The sequence below is a fragment of the Cenococcum geophilum genome (genome assembly GCF_001692895.1).
Source record: "Cenococcum geophilum 1.58 unplaced genomic scaffold K441scaffold_29, whole genome shotgun sequence".
NCBI lineage: Eukaryota > Fungi > Ascomycota > Dothideomycetes > Gloniales > Gloniaceae > Cenococcum > Cenococcum geophilum.
In genome coordinates this window covers 836,959-851,691 of record NW_027137587.1, presented here as the reverse complement: position 1 = coordinate 851,691, position 14,733 = coordinate 836,959, and the positions used below count along the sequence as shown (strand labels likewise).

Here is a 14,733-nt window from a genome sequence, read left to right as displayed (position 1 = left end):
TTACGATTTATGGGAAGTATTTTGTATTCACGCATTTAGCGCGGCGCTAGAGACTGTTTATCTGCATCATTTGAGTACGAGTCTGTGTATATGTCAGGGGGATATGCGTCCAATATAGATACCCATATCAAATCATGACGAAAAAAGCTATGCCCAAGAAATGCCCTTAACGACCCGGTATTGAGACGTTAGATTCCGCATTCATCTCTAGCCAGCATACCCAAAAGAAAAAGCTCATATCCATTACAAGTGCGTGTCAGGAAAGGCAGAGGGTATATCTTTCCCCAAGCCCGACCCTTTACCCCAACCAATTTCAAACAAAAAATACCCGATTTACTGTACTCGTTACAGGAAATAATCCGCTACGGGCTTCTTCGCCGGCATGCCCCGCGAATCCTGCGGCGCGGCCTCAAATACCCTATACCGGCGCCCGGGCCCGTCGCGCGCCCGCTCCGTCAGCACGTTAGACTGCCGCCTAGTGGCATCGCCGTTGGAGCGGCGCACGTAGCCAGCGTTGCTGCCGTCCTCACCGAGCTCCAGGATCGCAGCGACATTGCCGCAGCGGTAGCAGTAGTTCGGCGCGCTCCAGACGGTCACGATGGTGCTGTCGAACATTTCTTTGAAGCCTTCCATGACGAGCTGGTGGGCGCGCGCGATCAGCGAGAGGTCGTTCTTGTGGTTGAAGCACTTCACGATGTCGGCGCCGAAAAGGAAGCCGGCGCCGCGCGGTGAGAGGCCCCATCCGTCGATTTCGTCCGGGTCGGACCATAGCAGGTCGCACATGGCGCCTTCGTGCGGCACTTCTTGCTTGCGGTCCAGCAACCGGATCTTGTCGATCGTGTCGATGAGCGGGGAGAGCCCGCCGTGCACGCAGAGGACTGCGCCGCCGTCGTTGCCGCGCGAGCCATTGGCGGAGGAGGTAGCGCTAGTGCCTGAGGGACCGGTGCGGGAGGGTGTGTCGATTATAGGGGAGCTGGAAGGCTGGGATGCGGCTTGGGAGGGCTGTGAGGAATCGTGATTGCGGGCGAAGCGGAACATAATCTCGCCATTCGCGTTCAGCGTCTCGATCTCGATGTCCTGTTCTTCACCTGGCATGCTAGCTTGGGAGGTAGGGTCTTGGAAGGGCGCGTCCGAGGGTTCGAGGTTCGTTGCTGCACCTGTGACGAGGGCGCCGAGCGCAAGATAGTCGAACACTTCGCAGCAATACCTAGGTAATGTCAGCATGTTGCTTGTAGACTAAAAATTGCAGTTTATATGTCGTACCTCCACACATTCGCGCTGCCATATTTCCGTAAACACTCATCATAAAAGCCATAAACAGTCGTGATCTGTCTCGATTCGTGGTTTCCCCGGATAAGTGTTATTCGGTCTGGGTATCGTACTTTAAGGCAAAGAAGGAGAAGAAAAGACTCGAGAGAGTAAAAGCCTCTATCAACAAAATCGCCTGCGCTCAGTCAGTGCGTGTGATCTTGTTCAGGACCAGCGGAGAGAGCCTCACCCATAAACAGATAATTTGTATCCGGCACGTCACCGCCCACTCGAAACAGCTCCATGCATATTTATACCTACCTGTTCCTGGATCAGAGGCACGTCACCGCCCACTCGAAACAGCTCCATGCATATTTATACCTACCTGTTCCTGGATCAGAGGCACGTCACCGCCCACTCGAAACAGCTCCATGAGATCATGGAATTGTCCATGTATATCGCCGCATATCTGCATTTCCGGAGGCGATTAGCTAGGTGTTTCCGTTATCCGCATGAAAGCTCGTACCGTCACCGGCGCATCCACTCCCACTACATTCCCCTCTTCTATCAGCAGTTCCCTCGCCTTATAGCATAGCTCTCGCACTTGATATTCAGGTATAGGCCGACATGCACGTAGCTGCGCGATGGCTCTGCGGTAAATATCCTCAGCAAACGGTCTTGAAACTTCGGGTAGTAAATTACCTGTCAAGGTCGCTCATCGTTGCAGGCGCAAGCTACTTGCCCACAAAGGGGCTTCGGAGGGGATATCTGGCGCGCTTATGGAGGAAGAGGCACCCAATGGCTATGTAAATCCAATCGACGTAACGAAGACCTTGAGAGTCTTTGACGCGCTGAACAGAGATGACGATATCGGAGTGGCGTCGCGGTGCATTAAATGATTGCGTCAGTTGGGGGTGGTTGAGATCCTATCTTCACCTTGAGCCCCTATCGTTCTCGAGGGCAGCCGGAGCCTTTTAAGTGAGAAGAAAAATAGATGGTTGAATGGAGTGGAAATACGTGGTGTTGGAGTTGGCGTTCAGATGTCTTGCAGGGATCATCCGTCAATCGTTCCGCGGTACATAGTCTTGGCATGGTTCGTCAAGACCTCGAACCACTCGTCCACCCCACCCTCTCCATGCGTACATTGATTCATAGGGGCTCAATTGCGTGAGTACGTCATTGCCTCTCCTTCTATTAGCTTGCTTAAATTAACATTGCTATCCTATCAGCTCTTCTAATGCCTTACCACCAAGTGCACCACCACCCAGTCACCCGCATTGCATCCACGGCCTCTTCACCTGATGCCGCCCGCTCTCCACCCCCGCTCGCGCCTCACAACTTCCCTCTTTACCACAACTCTCTTCATCTCCTTCCTGGTCGTTGCTACACCACACATCCTTCCCTGTCCTGTCGACACCCGCGCGCTCGCCGACTCCGCAGATCCAGACGCGCTATCCACACGGCCGAAGAGGCGGCGGCGAAGATGCCAAGTTGATAAGAACGGCAACCCAATCATGTCGAAGCATATTACTACCAGCGAACCAGCTTCACTGAGCGGAGGTGTGAGTGACGAGGAACCAGCGACAACGGGTAATTCTGGAAACGACAGGACACGGCGAAGAGAATGTCCCGTGCCGAAGCCCGGAGGGCTAGTTGGACAGATTCTGGGGCTAAGGAAAGATGAGGATGGAAGCACACCTCCGGTTGTCAAGGTCGAACCAATTCAAAGGAGAGAACGGGATGAAAAGAGAGACGGATAAAAAAAAATTGCCTGCGGCTATTATGTTATGCATCTGGGAGGGCATACTGGAGTTTCAAAGAGGAAAGTGGGTTAGATATGGATGAAATCTTGGTGTATTATACTATGTACACTCGAATGAAAAGAGCAAAGAGAGCGGCTCTGCTGTAAATACTTGGAGAGAGTCATGTATGAGGTGTAACTCCTTTAATCGTTGTCATGCCATAGTTGCTTTGGATAGGCTTCTGAAGGCCTTGGTAATGAGCCCACGGGATCTAACATAATGTTGAACTGACTGTCCATAGCCTGAATTGCATTTAGCCCCAGATGCATGTGGGATATTTTTTTCTACCATTGTTACTTTATATCTGCCTTGAAGCTGACCAGAGACTATGAAAAGCGCTAATGACATGGCAGATATTACATGAGTTGCCTCAGTATTTCTATTCACAAATTATATGGTATCTAACACCCACTCCCCATAATTCCATGCATACCGCCGGCCTCGCTATAAGCACACTTCCCAACGCCAGTACTTGCCGAGTTTACGCTCACTGTCAAGCCGACATTCTCGAATTCAATATTATAGCACGGGCGTACCTTGAAAAAGCTCACACTTGCCGTTGTGGACTTATTGTTCAGATTCCGGCAAGTTCATAAATGCAATATTCGAGATTTCCAGAAGACTAGTGCCGGAATACGAGCCGTTATTGCCACTACCTTCCGTGATAGCAGGTCCAGAATCGGCCCCTTGATCATGGAAGTTGGCGAAAAGAATGTTGCGAACAGAACCCCAATCAGCACCACGCGGTTGGTAGTTGGACTCGTAGCTAGATTGTAGTACCAAAGCCCCCACCCAAGTCTTGATATATGCCGAGTTGTGCATATCTTCATTGTAGCGGATGGTCTAAGAATAGCATCAGCATTTTAATCTACAGGCCCTCAACAGACCTAGAAAATGCCTACATTAACGTCAGTAATAACAACATTTTCCACTGACGAATCTTCCAAGTACTGTCCCAGACTGCCAATAGTGATGCCGTTGCCGTCATGACAGGTAGCGTTCTGAACCATAATATTATAGGAGTGTGGCTTTACTGCAATGCAATCATTGCCTCCTTGGTAATAGAAGTTTGTCAACTTGATATTAGTTGCATCCATAGTATCTTCAAAGCAATTGTTAGACATCATATCGTAGAATTAAGGGATGAATGAAGATCTCACCAAAGCCATCTGTATTCTGGACCCAGTTGGTTCCATATGGCGCTTTCGTTGCCGTGGCATTACACAGTATATTGTCAAATGTCATGTCCGTTCCATTCATGATATTGATACTCCAGAGAGGAGGCTGTTTAACGAAAAAATTCTTCACTGTCACGTCGCCGACGTTCCAGAAAACGAAAGGCATAGGCCGTCCTGGCTGTGTGTTGCCTGCTTCAGCCGTATACCAAACATCACCGTTGCCGTTGATACCGCCGGTTCCGTAACCATCAATATGAACGCCGTCACCAGTAAGTATGAAGCCAGCGTGATGGTTCTGGAAGGCGATCGGATAAGAGTTGTTGCGCCAGTATGAGAGGTTATCTGAGAACTAAGAATTTGTAAGATTGTACATATCGAATAGGCATCCACAACTTCCTTATAGTCCATTGATGTAAGCTTTTGCAGTGTGGGAATTGAACGAGCAACTTGATTGTAAATGTAGCTCTAAAGCCTCTATATATACACGAAGGTGGAGGTAATAAGACATGATGGGGTAATAGGTAACTAAAATGGGAACAGTGATCTGCAAGCAATATTGATCTGCAAGCAATATTGATCTGCAATCAATATATAGGGTGGCGTTGACGCTGTCTTGAATCCTTCCAAGCGGTGATCTTGTGTCTCAGCACAGTGTCGGTAGTCGGTTACAATTGACCTTTCCAGTCAATTATTACGTCGTTCACAACCGGATTAAATTTCTAAGCTATCCAATACGACTGGTCTTGCAGGAAGAGAATGATCCCGCCACTTCCACACTGCTGAAAAGCATGCAGTGTATTTGGTACGTCATCTTTCCGGTGCCCGTTGGCATAAACAGTGCAATGTCTTCGACCATTGACTTCACCTCAGAATTCGCAAGAGCCACGGAAGCGAGAAGCGACGAGAGTTGAGACAATGGAGAGGAACATTATGGTTTATCTTGCTACGCGCAAAAATAGATTGCTTGAGGTCATGCATATTTATACCTACCTGTTCCTGGATCAGAGGACAGGGAAGCTGCACTCCTGGTACCTACATGCCTCGAGTTGATTAGAGGTAAAATGCTCTTATGCTAGACGAGTGCGGAGAAGCTTGGTTTTACCCGGATGTTCTCTTCGCTCGGTCCTCAATTGAGCCGATGGGAGCTTTAAGTTTTCTCGGATAGATACACACCGAGGTGGGTGAAAGGGGGAGGAGCTGGCACGTGGAAAGGAAAGCTGGGGTAAATCTCCGGGGGAAGGTCTGCGCCTGGCGTTTTGTGACGTCTTCGCCTTGCAAACATCAAACTCTATCATGAGGATATTACGCCCCCACACCCTTCCATTACGGCTTGTTGCTGGCCGGTCGCTGGCATGGAGGAAAAGCTTTAGTTCTTCATCGCGTTTTTCTGATAAGAACCGCATCTACAATTCGTAATTCTCGCTCGATCGCTTCCGGAATGCGGTTTCGACTAACCAGAGAATACCAGTATCCGTACTCCAGAAGAACTCTCCACACTCCTACTTCTCTCTGCGAGCAGCAATCGACCGCTTATAACCCTCTGGTCTGCCTCGTGGTGTTCGATGTGCGCAGCGGTTAAGCCGATTCTCAGGGAGCTAATAGAAGATGAAGGGGTTGGAGAAGCAGAAGGTGGAATTGGGTACTCGGAGGTAGAGCTAGATTCCGTACTTATTTCCGACTTGGGTGTGAAGTATATGGTAATGACACTAAATTTCTGGAGCCTTTTAAGAAACACGTTGTATTGGATAGGGCTGATTCTTTCTATCGATCAATTCGATGCCTACTCTCCTGGCATTTAGTAGACAGGAAGCACAGCTGGGGACAAAGCTCACAAGACCGGAGAATATGAAAGATAAGAAGTTCCTCAGGCAGTGGTTGGAAACAGAGGTGAGGGGAGGCAGTGCCAGTGCTAGTGGTGCTAGCGGTAGTCTTTTCGGTGGCCGGTTTGGGCGATAATAAAAAGCAATGGCAAAACAGGGAATGCATCATAAACGCCTGCGCCAGGCACTTCCCATCATTATCCGGACCAATAAATGTATTATTACTTCTTGTAGATATGTATAACATCGGCTTCTCATAGAATAGAAATAAGAACTCTAACAAGTTTAGAATACATAGTCGTTGCCTTGTCATTGCAAAACCTGGGGGCCCAGTACATACAGTCTGTTGGTCACATTGAATATCAGTACATCTTTTTATTAAACTAGTAGAGATTCACGTCACCATTTCCCTGTAATAGTAATGAGCATATTTCATTGACAAAGGGTATCCGCTTTATTGTATAATAAGGTTTTTGCTATGCTTTAATATTGCTATTTAATAGATAACGTTTTTTATCTTCCACTCGCATCTCTACCTCCACCATCACCTTCACTATCATCTTCGCTATCATCCTCGCTATCATCACTATCCTCTTCACTTCTGAGTCTCCACTCATCAAAATTGATATTGTTTGAAGTACTCAAAGGCGCCATCAGTAATTCTGCTTCCAGATCGCCAATTTTCCTGTCTATGTTGCGCATTTGTAATTCTGAATCGGATGTCTGTCGCCTTGTAGAAGGAAATCGACGATTGACAGGCACGTCGTCTATAGACCCTTCAATATATCCATGGCACAGAAAGAACGCTACGATCGCCTTCCAGTCAATGCTGCAGCTGGCAAGAGCGCACTGGACAAGCAGACGACCATCGTTATAAAAGCCGGGCATGCACCGAGCATCAGGATTGACTTTGAGGCCCAGGGCACAAACCTATGCATTGAATATGGTGTGCAGTCCGCAGTCCGTATGATTTCGCTGACGCGCAGCATCGACGGTTCCTGGCGATTTTGGAAACTTTACTCTTGTTCGGTGATCGTTCCACCCAAGCTTCTCGGCGACTCGACAAACTGTCTTGAAAATCTCGTCATACTGGTCTTCCAAGTAGTCCGGGCAGGAGTCCAAGAAATGTAAACTACTTTCGTTGTTCGCCGCGTCTTGAAACATTATTAAAAGAGTATGTCCAGGGTATTCCTCTTCCTCAGGCGCCCCTACTGGCTCAATCTTCAGCTTCGGCTTCGGCTCTAATCCTTCTTTCGCGGCAGTTTCGAAGCTATCAACTACCCACGGCAAGAGCCAATGCCTTCTCGGCCGAGTTACCGTCACGGGTTCCTGCATATCATTAATATAGTTCCGTACCACGGCCAAGTCCACGGAACTAGTGAGAGTGAAACCGGAAAGGTAAGGTTTTTCCTCTTGATGCGCCATGATTGCTTCAATTACCGAAGCGATCCCTAGCAGCACATTATCGTCATTGAGATATTCACCCATTTAGGTGATCATATGTGCCCGCCCTTTTGGCCCCATACGCGGCTCGAATTCCTGGAAGCGATCCCAAGCCTCTCTGAGACTTTGGCGATAAAACGAGCACGGATCTTTACGGATTTCTTCCAAATCATGATCCACTTTGGGAGATCTCGGACAATACAGGGATATATATGTCCCTCTTATGGTCCTGGGAATTTCGGAGCCATCAAGACGGCCTTCTTGGCTAAGTACTTTCGTCATCACTTCGAACTCATCATCACCATGTCCGTCACTACTGCTTTTATTCCGCCGTTTGAAGATTTTCCGGAATCTTTGTATAACAGCAATACCATCTTCGCTTCCGTCAAACTGTCCCCGAGCGGCCAGCTCTGGTATCATTTCGAATCTGATCTTATCCGTATACGTGTCTCCGATGAACAGCGTATTATAAGGCACGCCAGACTCGAATTGGACGTTGTTTGACCGGTTGACCTGGAAGCCTGAATGTGCCATGAACATTTCGTCTTCTTCGAGTCTAATCTTTTTCTCATTTTCTCCAGTCTCGGTTTGCTTTTTAGTTTGCTTGAACCGGCGGTCCTGAGGGACATTCGACTGCTCCTGAATGAATTCTTGGCAAAGAAGGAACGCGTAGACGATCCGATAATCCAGGAAACCGCCCAGGGCCAATATAATCAATTGCCAAGCCTCCTCGTAGAATTTTGTCTCCGGGATGAAGTCTGGATTAAGATTTAATCCCAGAGCAATTACCCAGGCGTTCAGAATTGTATGATAACCACATGCCCAATCGACGAGTTGTTGCGCCACGGGGCTCACCCATATTGCATTCCGTGGCTTGATATACTGCGAATCATTAAACGGGATCCTGTACCACACTAGATTTTCCATGACCGTTGTGGATTCCTGATATATCTGTACACGCTATTGCACTGAGTTATGCCATTTCTTGGAGTCAAGGACGTGGAGACTGATGGTTCCATCTTCGTCCCTCTGGAAGATGAGCAAGAGTATGTGGTGGTTGAACCACCACGGCAAAAGCATAGGCCTCTGGGGACGTATCGCTCTATTATGGTCATGTTGGCCAGATCCTGCAACCCCCAGCGTCATCCAAGAGACGATGCTGAAGCCTGAATCCTCCGACCGTATGCCATTGATAGCCACAGAAGTAACTCCTTCCATAACTTCCTGGTTCGTGAGCTAGTGCCTGGGATTTGTAAATTTCCCGTTTGTCTCATTTTCCCATTTTTTGACAGCAGGGTTTTCCGTCAATTCTGAAAGCAACTGGCGAAAATATTCGCAGGCAGTGTTGCCCTCGGGAATTATAGGTGTGGCAGGAGTTTTCTTGTTTCCCTCTTTCCCCCCTAGCCCTTTGGGTGATTTAGGGGATTTAGGTGGTTTAGGCGATTTTGGAGGTTTGGGAGGTGTAGGAGATTTGGGGGGTTTAGGCGGGGAGGATGTTGGAGATAGTGGAGGCGGTAGAACAATGGTTTCTAAATCTATGACTGCAGTAGATGTGATGAGTGTCGGATTCTGAATAAATGCGGATCGATACTTCCACTATATAAGCAATTTTCGTATACAGATTGTATAGACTTACTGTTGGCGTATTTGGGTTGTGTTTCCTATCCTCCTTCTTGCGCCAGAAGAGAATGGGTTGGTCAAGAACCTCAATCACAGTAAATCCATCCAGTGGCCCGATAACGACATTGCCGCTAGGAGAAGGGTTTGTGTACTCATCACTATTAACCCTAATAGTAATGTTACCTGGGACATTAATAAAGTATCCATAAGTTCTTCGCGTTGGATCCTCGTAGGTGTTACTTAACCGGTATAGTTCGAATTGGACGGTTAGAGTACTCGGTAGGGGAGAACTCGCTGCGTTTGTTACATATCTACAAACAAAAATTGCGTATCAGTTGAAGTATAGAAATATGAGCTATAGACTTGACCTACACTGTAATAGACAAATTCTCGTTCACTTCGTACCATTCCAATTCGTTATCGCTGTTCTCATCCCTATTTAAGGTACAAAACGAACCCGAGTCTTTGTCGCGCTCTTTCAAGATTAACCCCGCGGAAGAATCTCGATTTGCATGTCGTATACAGGCGAAAATTCGTCGTACAGAGTTAATACTTCCACACCGAACGAGTTTTTCACCGGCTCGCACAACTAGTTTTTCTCCAACTAACGGAGACGGGATTGGGCAGTCGTTTGGCCTTTTCAATATGGTATCCGTTGAAGTATCTGGGCTATCTTTCTTGATAAGTGAAGATAAATCCCAATGAGCCTCAGCTAGTTCGTCCAATCCTTCTTGGAGAAGTTGCGGTGTATCTTTTACGTTCTTTTCTTGTTCCTTCTGTTCCTCGCTAGGCCCAGGCCCAGGTTTCGCCTCAGGTTTCTTGCCTGCTGGAGGTTTTCTGGTTGCCGGGGTTTCTCTAGATGCTGGAGGTTTTCTAGGGGCCGGGGGTTTTCCGGGTACGGGAGGCTTCCCAGGTGCTGGAGGCTTCCTAGTTACTGGGGGTTTCTTTGCTGCTTGAGGCTTCTTCGCCACTTGAGTTTTTTCGCCTCGTATAGGGCCCTTATTGGTCTCCGATTTTTTGGGGAGTCTGTTTGATGAGGCCTCTCCCTGGGCCTTTCTTTTTGCAGCTCGTGTCTCGACCATCTTGGAACCTGAGCTACAAATTTAGCAATAGTGAAGTTAGCCTTTCTAGAAGTTGAGCGGGAGTTTGGATGCATAAACCGTGATCATAAGAAAGTCGATTAATTAGTTTTGTCAAATAGACAATGAGTGTCCGGATTTGTTAATTGGCTTTGGATGGGACAATGGGAGTAATCCGAAAGCAGTGATCGACTCGAGCATCAGGGACAAAGACAATCGGACAAGATATTTAATTGACTAGAAAATAACGTTATTCTATTCACTGAAGAAAAATAGAAATCAACGAGACGCTTACTCCGTGTGCGCAAACCTGTCGTAATACTCGACAAGTGAGGAATGAAGCGATATTTGCACAAACAAAATCCACAAACTCTGCATACTAAAAGATCCCCGCGTTTGTATAGTCCATGGCCTACCCTGTATTCAATGAGTAATGGCGCTCAATGGCATTTTCACACCATCCGGATGCCCGCAAGTGCCTGTCTCCAGCAATTGTGTAGAACCTCTCAAAGATTCTCGTTTGCCTTGAGGCTCTTGGAAAACTCGCCTTGACTCGCAGTGAGTCCGCCTGTTCACTGAATATCGAATAGTTCATCTTGACATCAATTTTACCCGTACAACAGCCTCCCAGCGTTCCCCAACCAAGATGGAGCCCTGACCGCCTCTACACGCGGATTTCATTGTGAGGCGGAACTTTTCCTTAGACTACAGCCTAACCTGGTGAAAGTTCTCTACGGTCGCCTAATCTGAAGCCCGCTCGTTATGCGCGAATCGACCGGAGAGCTGCGTAGCCCATCACAGGTCACAAGCCGGGATTTTGGTTCGAGTACTTCTCCATGACATTGAATACAACAGAATTGTCGACAGCACAATCGCTGCTAGGCTCCCGACAGCCAAGGTCGTTCTCGAGCTCAGTTCCGATATCGGATCTCATGCTCCTGATGATGTTCGCAGCATAAACGCAAGATGTGTTGTTGTATGCAATTTGATCGTGCGTGTAAGCTGGTTCTGAAGGGAGAGACCAAGCGTTGTTGAGAGGCAGATCGTATTGATATGCCAGGCTTGGAAAGCTGTCCGTTTCAGATAGTTCTTGAGAAGTAGCAATAGAAATTTGCGAAAACGTTGGCGTAGATATACTGCTCGGCGTACCAACGCTGCTTGAACCTATTGAGTGAGGACTTGCAATCTCTGGGCTCGGTTGAAGAGCAGCAGCTCGCTGATAAGGAATCGAGAGTGGTGGGTTTGGCATGCTCGTGTTCTGCTGCACGCTACAAGATCCACTAACACACGATGGTTGCCCGTTACATGCTCTCTTGCATCCTAACATAGAGTCCAGAGTGGGCGCCGCAGAGCCGTAGTCGGTAGTTCTATCAGTTGCGCCCATAACTGCCGTAATCTCGGATTCGGAAACACCTCTTTCCCTCAACAGCGCACGAAGTCTCTTATTCTCCTCCAATACACGCCGAGCAGCACTCTGAATCTCAGCCGACGCCTCAACACCCATCTGCTCGCAGTGGCGCAGCTTAGTCTCGAGTTCTTGGAGATACTCCTTGCGTCGGGCGCGAGATCGCCGTTGATTGTCGCGGATTCGCGCAAGGTTGTTGCATTTCTGGACTCTAGTCAGGTCAATGGTTAGAACAAGTATATAAATCTGACCGTACCGATGTCGTTGTTTCACTCATGTTGACTCAGGTAGACTCCCGGTGAGCGTATTGTGAGTTTGATTTGTCTTGATAGGCTGCCGTTACCTTCAGAGGCTGTCTCGTCATAATAAAAAGGCGTGATTTGCACTGCGGATCTTCCCTTGGTCATATGCGACGCCGTCATACTGCAAGGACAACGCCACCAATAGCGAGAGTGCTCTAGTCGTGCAGTGGTCCAAACTCTGCGTGGGAGAAGCAAGACGGCTCCAGATAGAGGGCTGAAGTGGAGTCAATCAAAGCTCTCTATTTCCGGGGAGCCTGCGCATTGAATTACAAATTGAAATCAAAATACATTACAGCCCCTGTCTATCAGGGGGATGGCCTCAGCAACCCTGCGCCTCCCCATCAGCCGCTTGGTCAGCCCTATCGCAATTAAGAATTTTTGAAGATCAGAGGTGAAGATCTCTAAAAGCATCGGAGCTGAGAGCATATTTGGCCGTCTCTTCTGCGCTCTTTTGTCTCCTATATCTTCTTTCACACCTTCGCAGCATACCTGCAGCGGCCCACGAGACATCACCAGGCCCTTTTGTTTACGCTCTGGCACCCCTGTCACACACCTGCACCGACCCGCATCCCATCGCGAAGGATCATAATCCACAATGCCTATTTTCCGCAGCATGAGGGGGAATACGGAACGCAGATTTGATCCCACGTACCGATTCAGCACGTCCTGGCTGCTGCCACCTACAGCTCTCTTCGCTTTCCGGGCACTACTCTCCTTGTACTCCTTTACAACCATATTCACCATATTTGGCTGGTATGGTTCACGTGGGCTGGTCGAGGCATCTCACAGGTCTTTCAGCTACTTCACAAATCTGACATATTGGGGCTTGGCATTCTACTTTACTTTCAGCGCTGCACATACTGCCAGTTACTGGTTGACTGGTGCATCCCTACTTGCACGCTGGCCGCAAGCTCTGCAAGCATTACATAGTATATTCTACAGTACTATAGTCGTATTTCCATGCAAGCAAATGTAGCATTACATAGTATATTCTACAGTACTATAGTCGTATTTCCATGCAAGCAAATGTAGCATTACATAGTATATTCTACAGTACTATAGTCGTATTTCCATGGCTGGTTACCAGTGAGTATAGGATGTACCCCGCATTCTGCATAGAGTGACACGTATTAGTTGTTTTCTGGGCCCTCCTATACTCCGGCTTCGATAGCAAATTCACTGCATGGACCAACATCTCCCAGCACGCCTTAAATTCTGTATATGCCTTCCTCGAGATTACCATTCCCCGAACCGAGCCACCACCCTTCATTCATATACTTCCCATCATATTTATCCTAGCTATGTACTTGGGATTAGCTTATTTGACATATGATACGGAGCACTTCTTTGTGTACGATTTCTTAAACAACAAAAAACATTCGCCGGGGTCAGTCGCGGGATATTGCATTGGTATACTCGTGGGCGCAATTATCATATTTCTCATTGTTCGTTGTCTCATTATGTTGAGGGTTTGGCTCACAGAAAAGAAGATGGGTATGACAGGTAAATTCACTAGCCGTGGAGCACCACGACCAGTCAGCACGGACGCCGAAAAGGATATTGGTCTGATTGATATGTCTGGGAAATGATTTCAAACTTCAGCGTAGGATGTTCGACGTCTGGGTATGGAGACATTAATGTTTTTTTCGAGCGATATACCCTGTTACTAATCACTTTCAATTCAAAACATTTCTCTCCCCTCGCACATTGCTTTTCGCGCATTCTACTCTACTCCATGCCGTTGCACTTGCGTAATAGACGGGACACTGCAGCACGAGGACGGCTACTCATCTTAGCATCTAAGCCATTTTGAAAAGCCAACCCGAAACAGAACGCTAACGCCACAGTTAGCTGATGAGTCAAGGTAAGGTATTTCTTTTGTCATTTCTACCACTCTTTCGCTTGTATTTCAACATCCTCCCTATTATAACGCAAGGGATTGGCTTGCATTCAGGCTTGGGCGACCCCAGCGACCCCACTCACGTCACCCACATCGGATCGAGACGGTCATCGGCTCCATCGAATAGCAGCCATTTTCAGCCTTGTCAGGGCAGCCGAAGGATCCCAGAAACCCGTTTCGTGATATGCCGACCCACAAAAAGAAAGTTTTTTCATTAGTATTCTGTTACCATATCCCGACGATCTTAGGATTCCAGAGCCATGTACCGCGTGCAGTTCCCAAGCTCGATAATTGGTCACGCAGCGGCCGAGTTCCTGGCCTAAGGGTTGCGAGCGAGGGCCCTAAGAGGAAGGCAGCAAAGATGGCGTTGCTCTGTGCAGATTACGGTAGCTAGAGAAGTTTCTGCGAATATTCTAGGCAGCTTCCATGCGTATTCTATGGGATTTCGTTGGTTCGTTGCCTCTTACAAGATCCGCAGCCAGCAAAGCTTAGGCGTTATTGAGCCATTCTTATCCAATCAAATAAGGCACGCGAGACCTCACGGACCACTCCTTGCCAAGCATCGCGGACGGGATAGGAGCCCACAGGAGTGACGTGGAGGTGGCTCCTGCAACAGCCCCTGCAAGGGCTCTAGAATGTGGCTTCCGCTTCTAGAAGAACTTTGACCAGCTTCTCGACGCAACCTAGGCTCTTTTCCACTATGGTGGCCAACTAGAGGCGACCTGCGAGCACACGACATGGATTCAACCGCGCTGTGCGATGAGAAAAAAGTTATCTCCGAGCTTGCGATGCAGCAGTGTGACGAACCGCTGCGCTCCAGTGCATCATAATCTCCTGCATGCAGCGGGATGGGGCTGCAGAAGTGCTCGGATCTCATACGGAATCTTCCCTTGAAGTCTATTGCGATTTCGATAACACATCCAAGCACAATGTCAA

The 14,733-nt window shown here is 48.2% G+C and overlaps 8 protein-coding genes across 8 annotated transcripts; 3 read left to right on the top strand and 5 right to left on the bottom strand.

The window, feature by feature from the left end:
* Window positions 1-67: 67 nt before the first annotated feature.
* Window positions 68-2,080, bottom strand: K441DRAFT_152888 (Metallo-dependent phosphatase). The gene is made up of 6 exons (XM_067640206.1): window positions 1,951-2,080; window positions 1,775-1,898; window positions 1,653-1,717; window positions 1,499-1,521; window positions 1,264-1,444; window positions 68-1,207 (listed from the first exon to the last, which is right to left on the bottom strand). The coding sequence occupies exons 1-6, from the start codon at window positions 1,965-1,967 to the stop codon at window positions 346-348; spliced, it is 1,272 nt and encodes a 423-aa protein (XP_067502503.1). The 5' UTR covers window positions 1,968-2,080; the 3' UTR covers window positions 68-345.
* A 295-nt stretch (window positions 2,081-2,375) lies between these two features.
* K441DRAFT_706399 (uncharacterized protein) lies at window positions 2,376-3,313 on the top strand. Its single transcript, XM_067653656.1, has 2 exons — window positions 2,376-2,419; window positions 2,478-3,313. Exon 2 carries the CDS (start codon window positions 2,550-2,552, stop codon window positions 3,006-3,008), a length of 459 nt encoding a protein of 152 aa, XP_067502502.1. The 5' UTR covers window positions 2,376-2,419; window positions 2,478-2,549; the 3' UTR covers window positions 3,009-3,313.
* On the bottom strand, window positions 3,291-4,660 carry K441DRAFT_662216 (glycoside hydrolase family 28 protein). The gene is made up of 3 exons (XM_067649006.1): window positions 4,211-4,660; window positions 3,953-4,152; window positions 3,291-3,893 (listed from the first exon to the last, which is right to left on the bottom strand). Exons 1-3 carry the CDS (start codon window positions 4,308-4,310, stop codon window positions 3,618-3,620), a joined length of 576 nt encoding a protein of 191 aa, XP_067502501.1. The 5' UTR covers window positions 4,311-4,660; the 3' UTR covers window positions 3,291-3,617.
* A 679-nt stretch (window positions 4,661-5,339) lies between these two features.
* On the top strand, window positions 5,340-6,320 carry K441DRAFT_706397 (uncharacterized protein). Its single transcript, XM_067653655.1, has 3 exons — window positions 5,340-5,640; window positions 5,697-5,925; window positions 5,996-6,320. The coding sequence occupies exons 1-3, from the start codon at window positions 5,522-5,524 to the stop codon at window positions 6,182-6,184; spliced, it is 537 nt and encodes a 178-aa protein (XP_067502500.1). The 5' UTR covers window positions 5,340-5,521; the 3' UTR covers window positions 6,185-6,320.
* Window positions 6,321-6,561: 241 nt separating this feature from the next.
* Window positions 6,562-8,615, bottom strand: K441DRAFT_697450 (uncharacterized protein; the record flags this gene model as incomplete). Its single annotated transcript, XM_067652977.1, has 3 exons — window positions 7,575-8,615; window positions 7,029-7,499; window positions 6,562-6,815 (listed from the first exon to the last, which is right to left on the bottom strand). Exons 1-3 carry the CDS (start codon window positions 8,416-8,418, stop codon window positions 6,562-6,564), a joined length of 1,569 nt encoding a protein of 522 aa, XP_067502499.1. The 5' UTR covers window positions 8,419-8,615.
* A 112-nt stretch (window positions 8,616-8,727) lies between these two features.
* Window positions 8,728-10,360, bottom strand: K441DRAFT_724335 (uncharacterized protein; the record flags this gene model as incomplete). Its single annotated transcript, XM_067654106.1, has 3 exons — window positions 9,484-10,360; window positions 9,128-9,422; window positions 8,728-9,087 (listed from the first exon to the last, which is right to left on the bottom strand). The coding sequence occupies exons 1-3, from the start codon at window positions 10,191-10,193 to the stop codon at window positions 8,728-8,730; spliced, it is 1,365 nt and encodes a 454-aa protein (XP_067502498.1). The 5' UTR covers window positions 10,194-10,360.
* Window positions 10,361-10,992: 632 nt separating this feature from the next.
* K441DRAFT_678531 (uncharacterized protein) lies at window positions 10,993-11,872 on the bottom strand (the record flags this gene model as incomplete). The annotated part of the gene is made up of 2 exons (XM_067651168.1): window positions 10,993-11,799; window positions 11,852-11,872. The coding sequence occupies 2 exons, from the start codon at window positions 11,870-11,872 to the stop codon at window positions 10,993-10,995; spliced, it is 828 nt and encodes a 275-aa protein (XP_067502497.1).
* A 387-nt stretch (window positions 11,873-12,259) lies between these two features.
* K441DRAFT_639040 (uncharacterized protein) lies at window positions 12,260-13,607 on the top strand. Its single transcript, XM_067646561.1, has 3 exons — window positions 12,260-12,859; window positions 12,972-12,983; window positions 13,032-13,607. The coding sequence occupies exons 1-3, from the start codon at window positions 12,493-12,495 to the stop codon at window positions 13,484-13,486; spliced, it is 834 nt and encodes a 277-aa protein (XP_067502496.1). The 5' UTR covers window positions 12,260-12,492; the 3' UTR covers window positions 13,487-13,607.
* The last annotated feature ends 1,126 nt before the right edge of the window (window positions 13,608-14,733 follow it).

Bases quoted from the DNA above. Each gene is read 5' to 3' on its own strand.
- K441DRAFT_152888 (XM_067640206.1), bottom strand. The intron at 1,445-1,498 runs GTGAGGCTCTCT...GACTGAGCGCAG, and splicing joins TACAAATTATCTGTTTATGG to GCGATTTTGTTGATAGAGGC. The intron at 1,208-1,263 runs GTACGACATATA...GACATTACCTAG, and splicing joins GGCAGCGCGAATGTGTGGAG to GTATTGCTGCGAAGTGTTCG.
- K441DRAFT_706399 (XM_067653656.1), top strand. From the start codon at position 2,550: ATGCCGCCCGCTCTCCACCCCCGCTCGCGCCTCACAACTTCCCTCTTT.
- K441DRAFT_662216 (XM_067649006.1), bottom strand. From the start codon at position 4,310: ATGAATGGAACGGACATGACATTTGACAATATACTGTGTAATGCCACG. The intron at 4,153-4,210 runs GTGAGATCTTCA...ATTGCTTTGAAG, and splicing joins CCAGAATACAGATGGCTTTG to ATACTATGGATGCAACTAAT. The intron at 3,894-3,952 runs GTAGGCATTTTC...TGCTATTCTTAG, and splicing joins TTGTTATTACTGACGTTAAT to ACCATCCGCTACAATGAAGA.
- K441DRAFT_706397 (XM_067653655.1), top strand. From the start codon at position 5,522: ATGAGGATATTACGCCCCCACACCCTTCCATTACGGCTTGTTGCTGGC. The intron at 5,641-5,696 runs GTAATTCTCGCT...AGAGAATACCAG, and splicing joins AAGAACCGCATCTACAATTC to TATCCGTACTCCAGAAGAAC. The intron at 5,926-5,995 runs GTAATGACACTA...TTCTTTCTATCG, and splicing joins ACTTGGGTGTGAAGTATATG to ATCAATTCGATGCCTACTCT.
- K441DRAFT_639040 (XM_067646561.1), top strand. From the start codon at position 12,493: ATGCCTATTTTCCGCAGCATGAGGGGGAATACGGAACGCAGATTTGAT.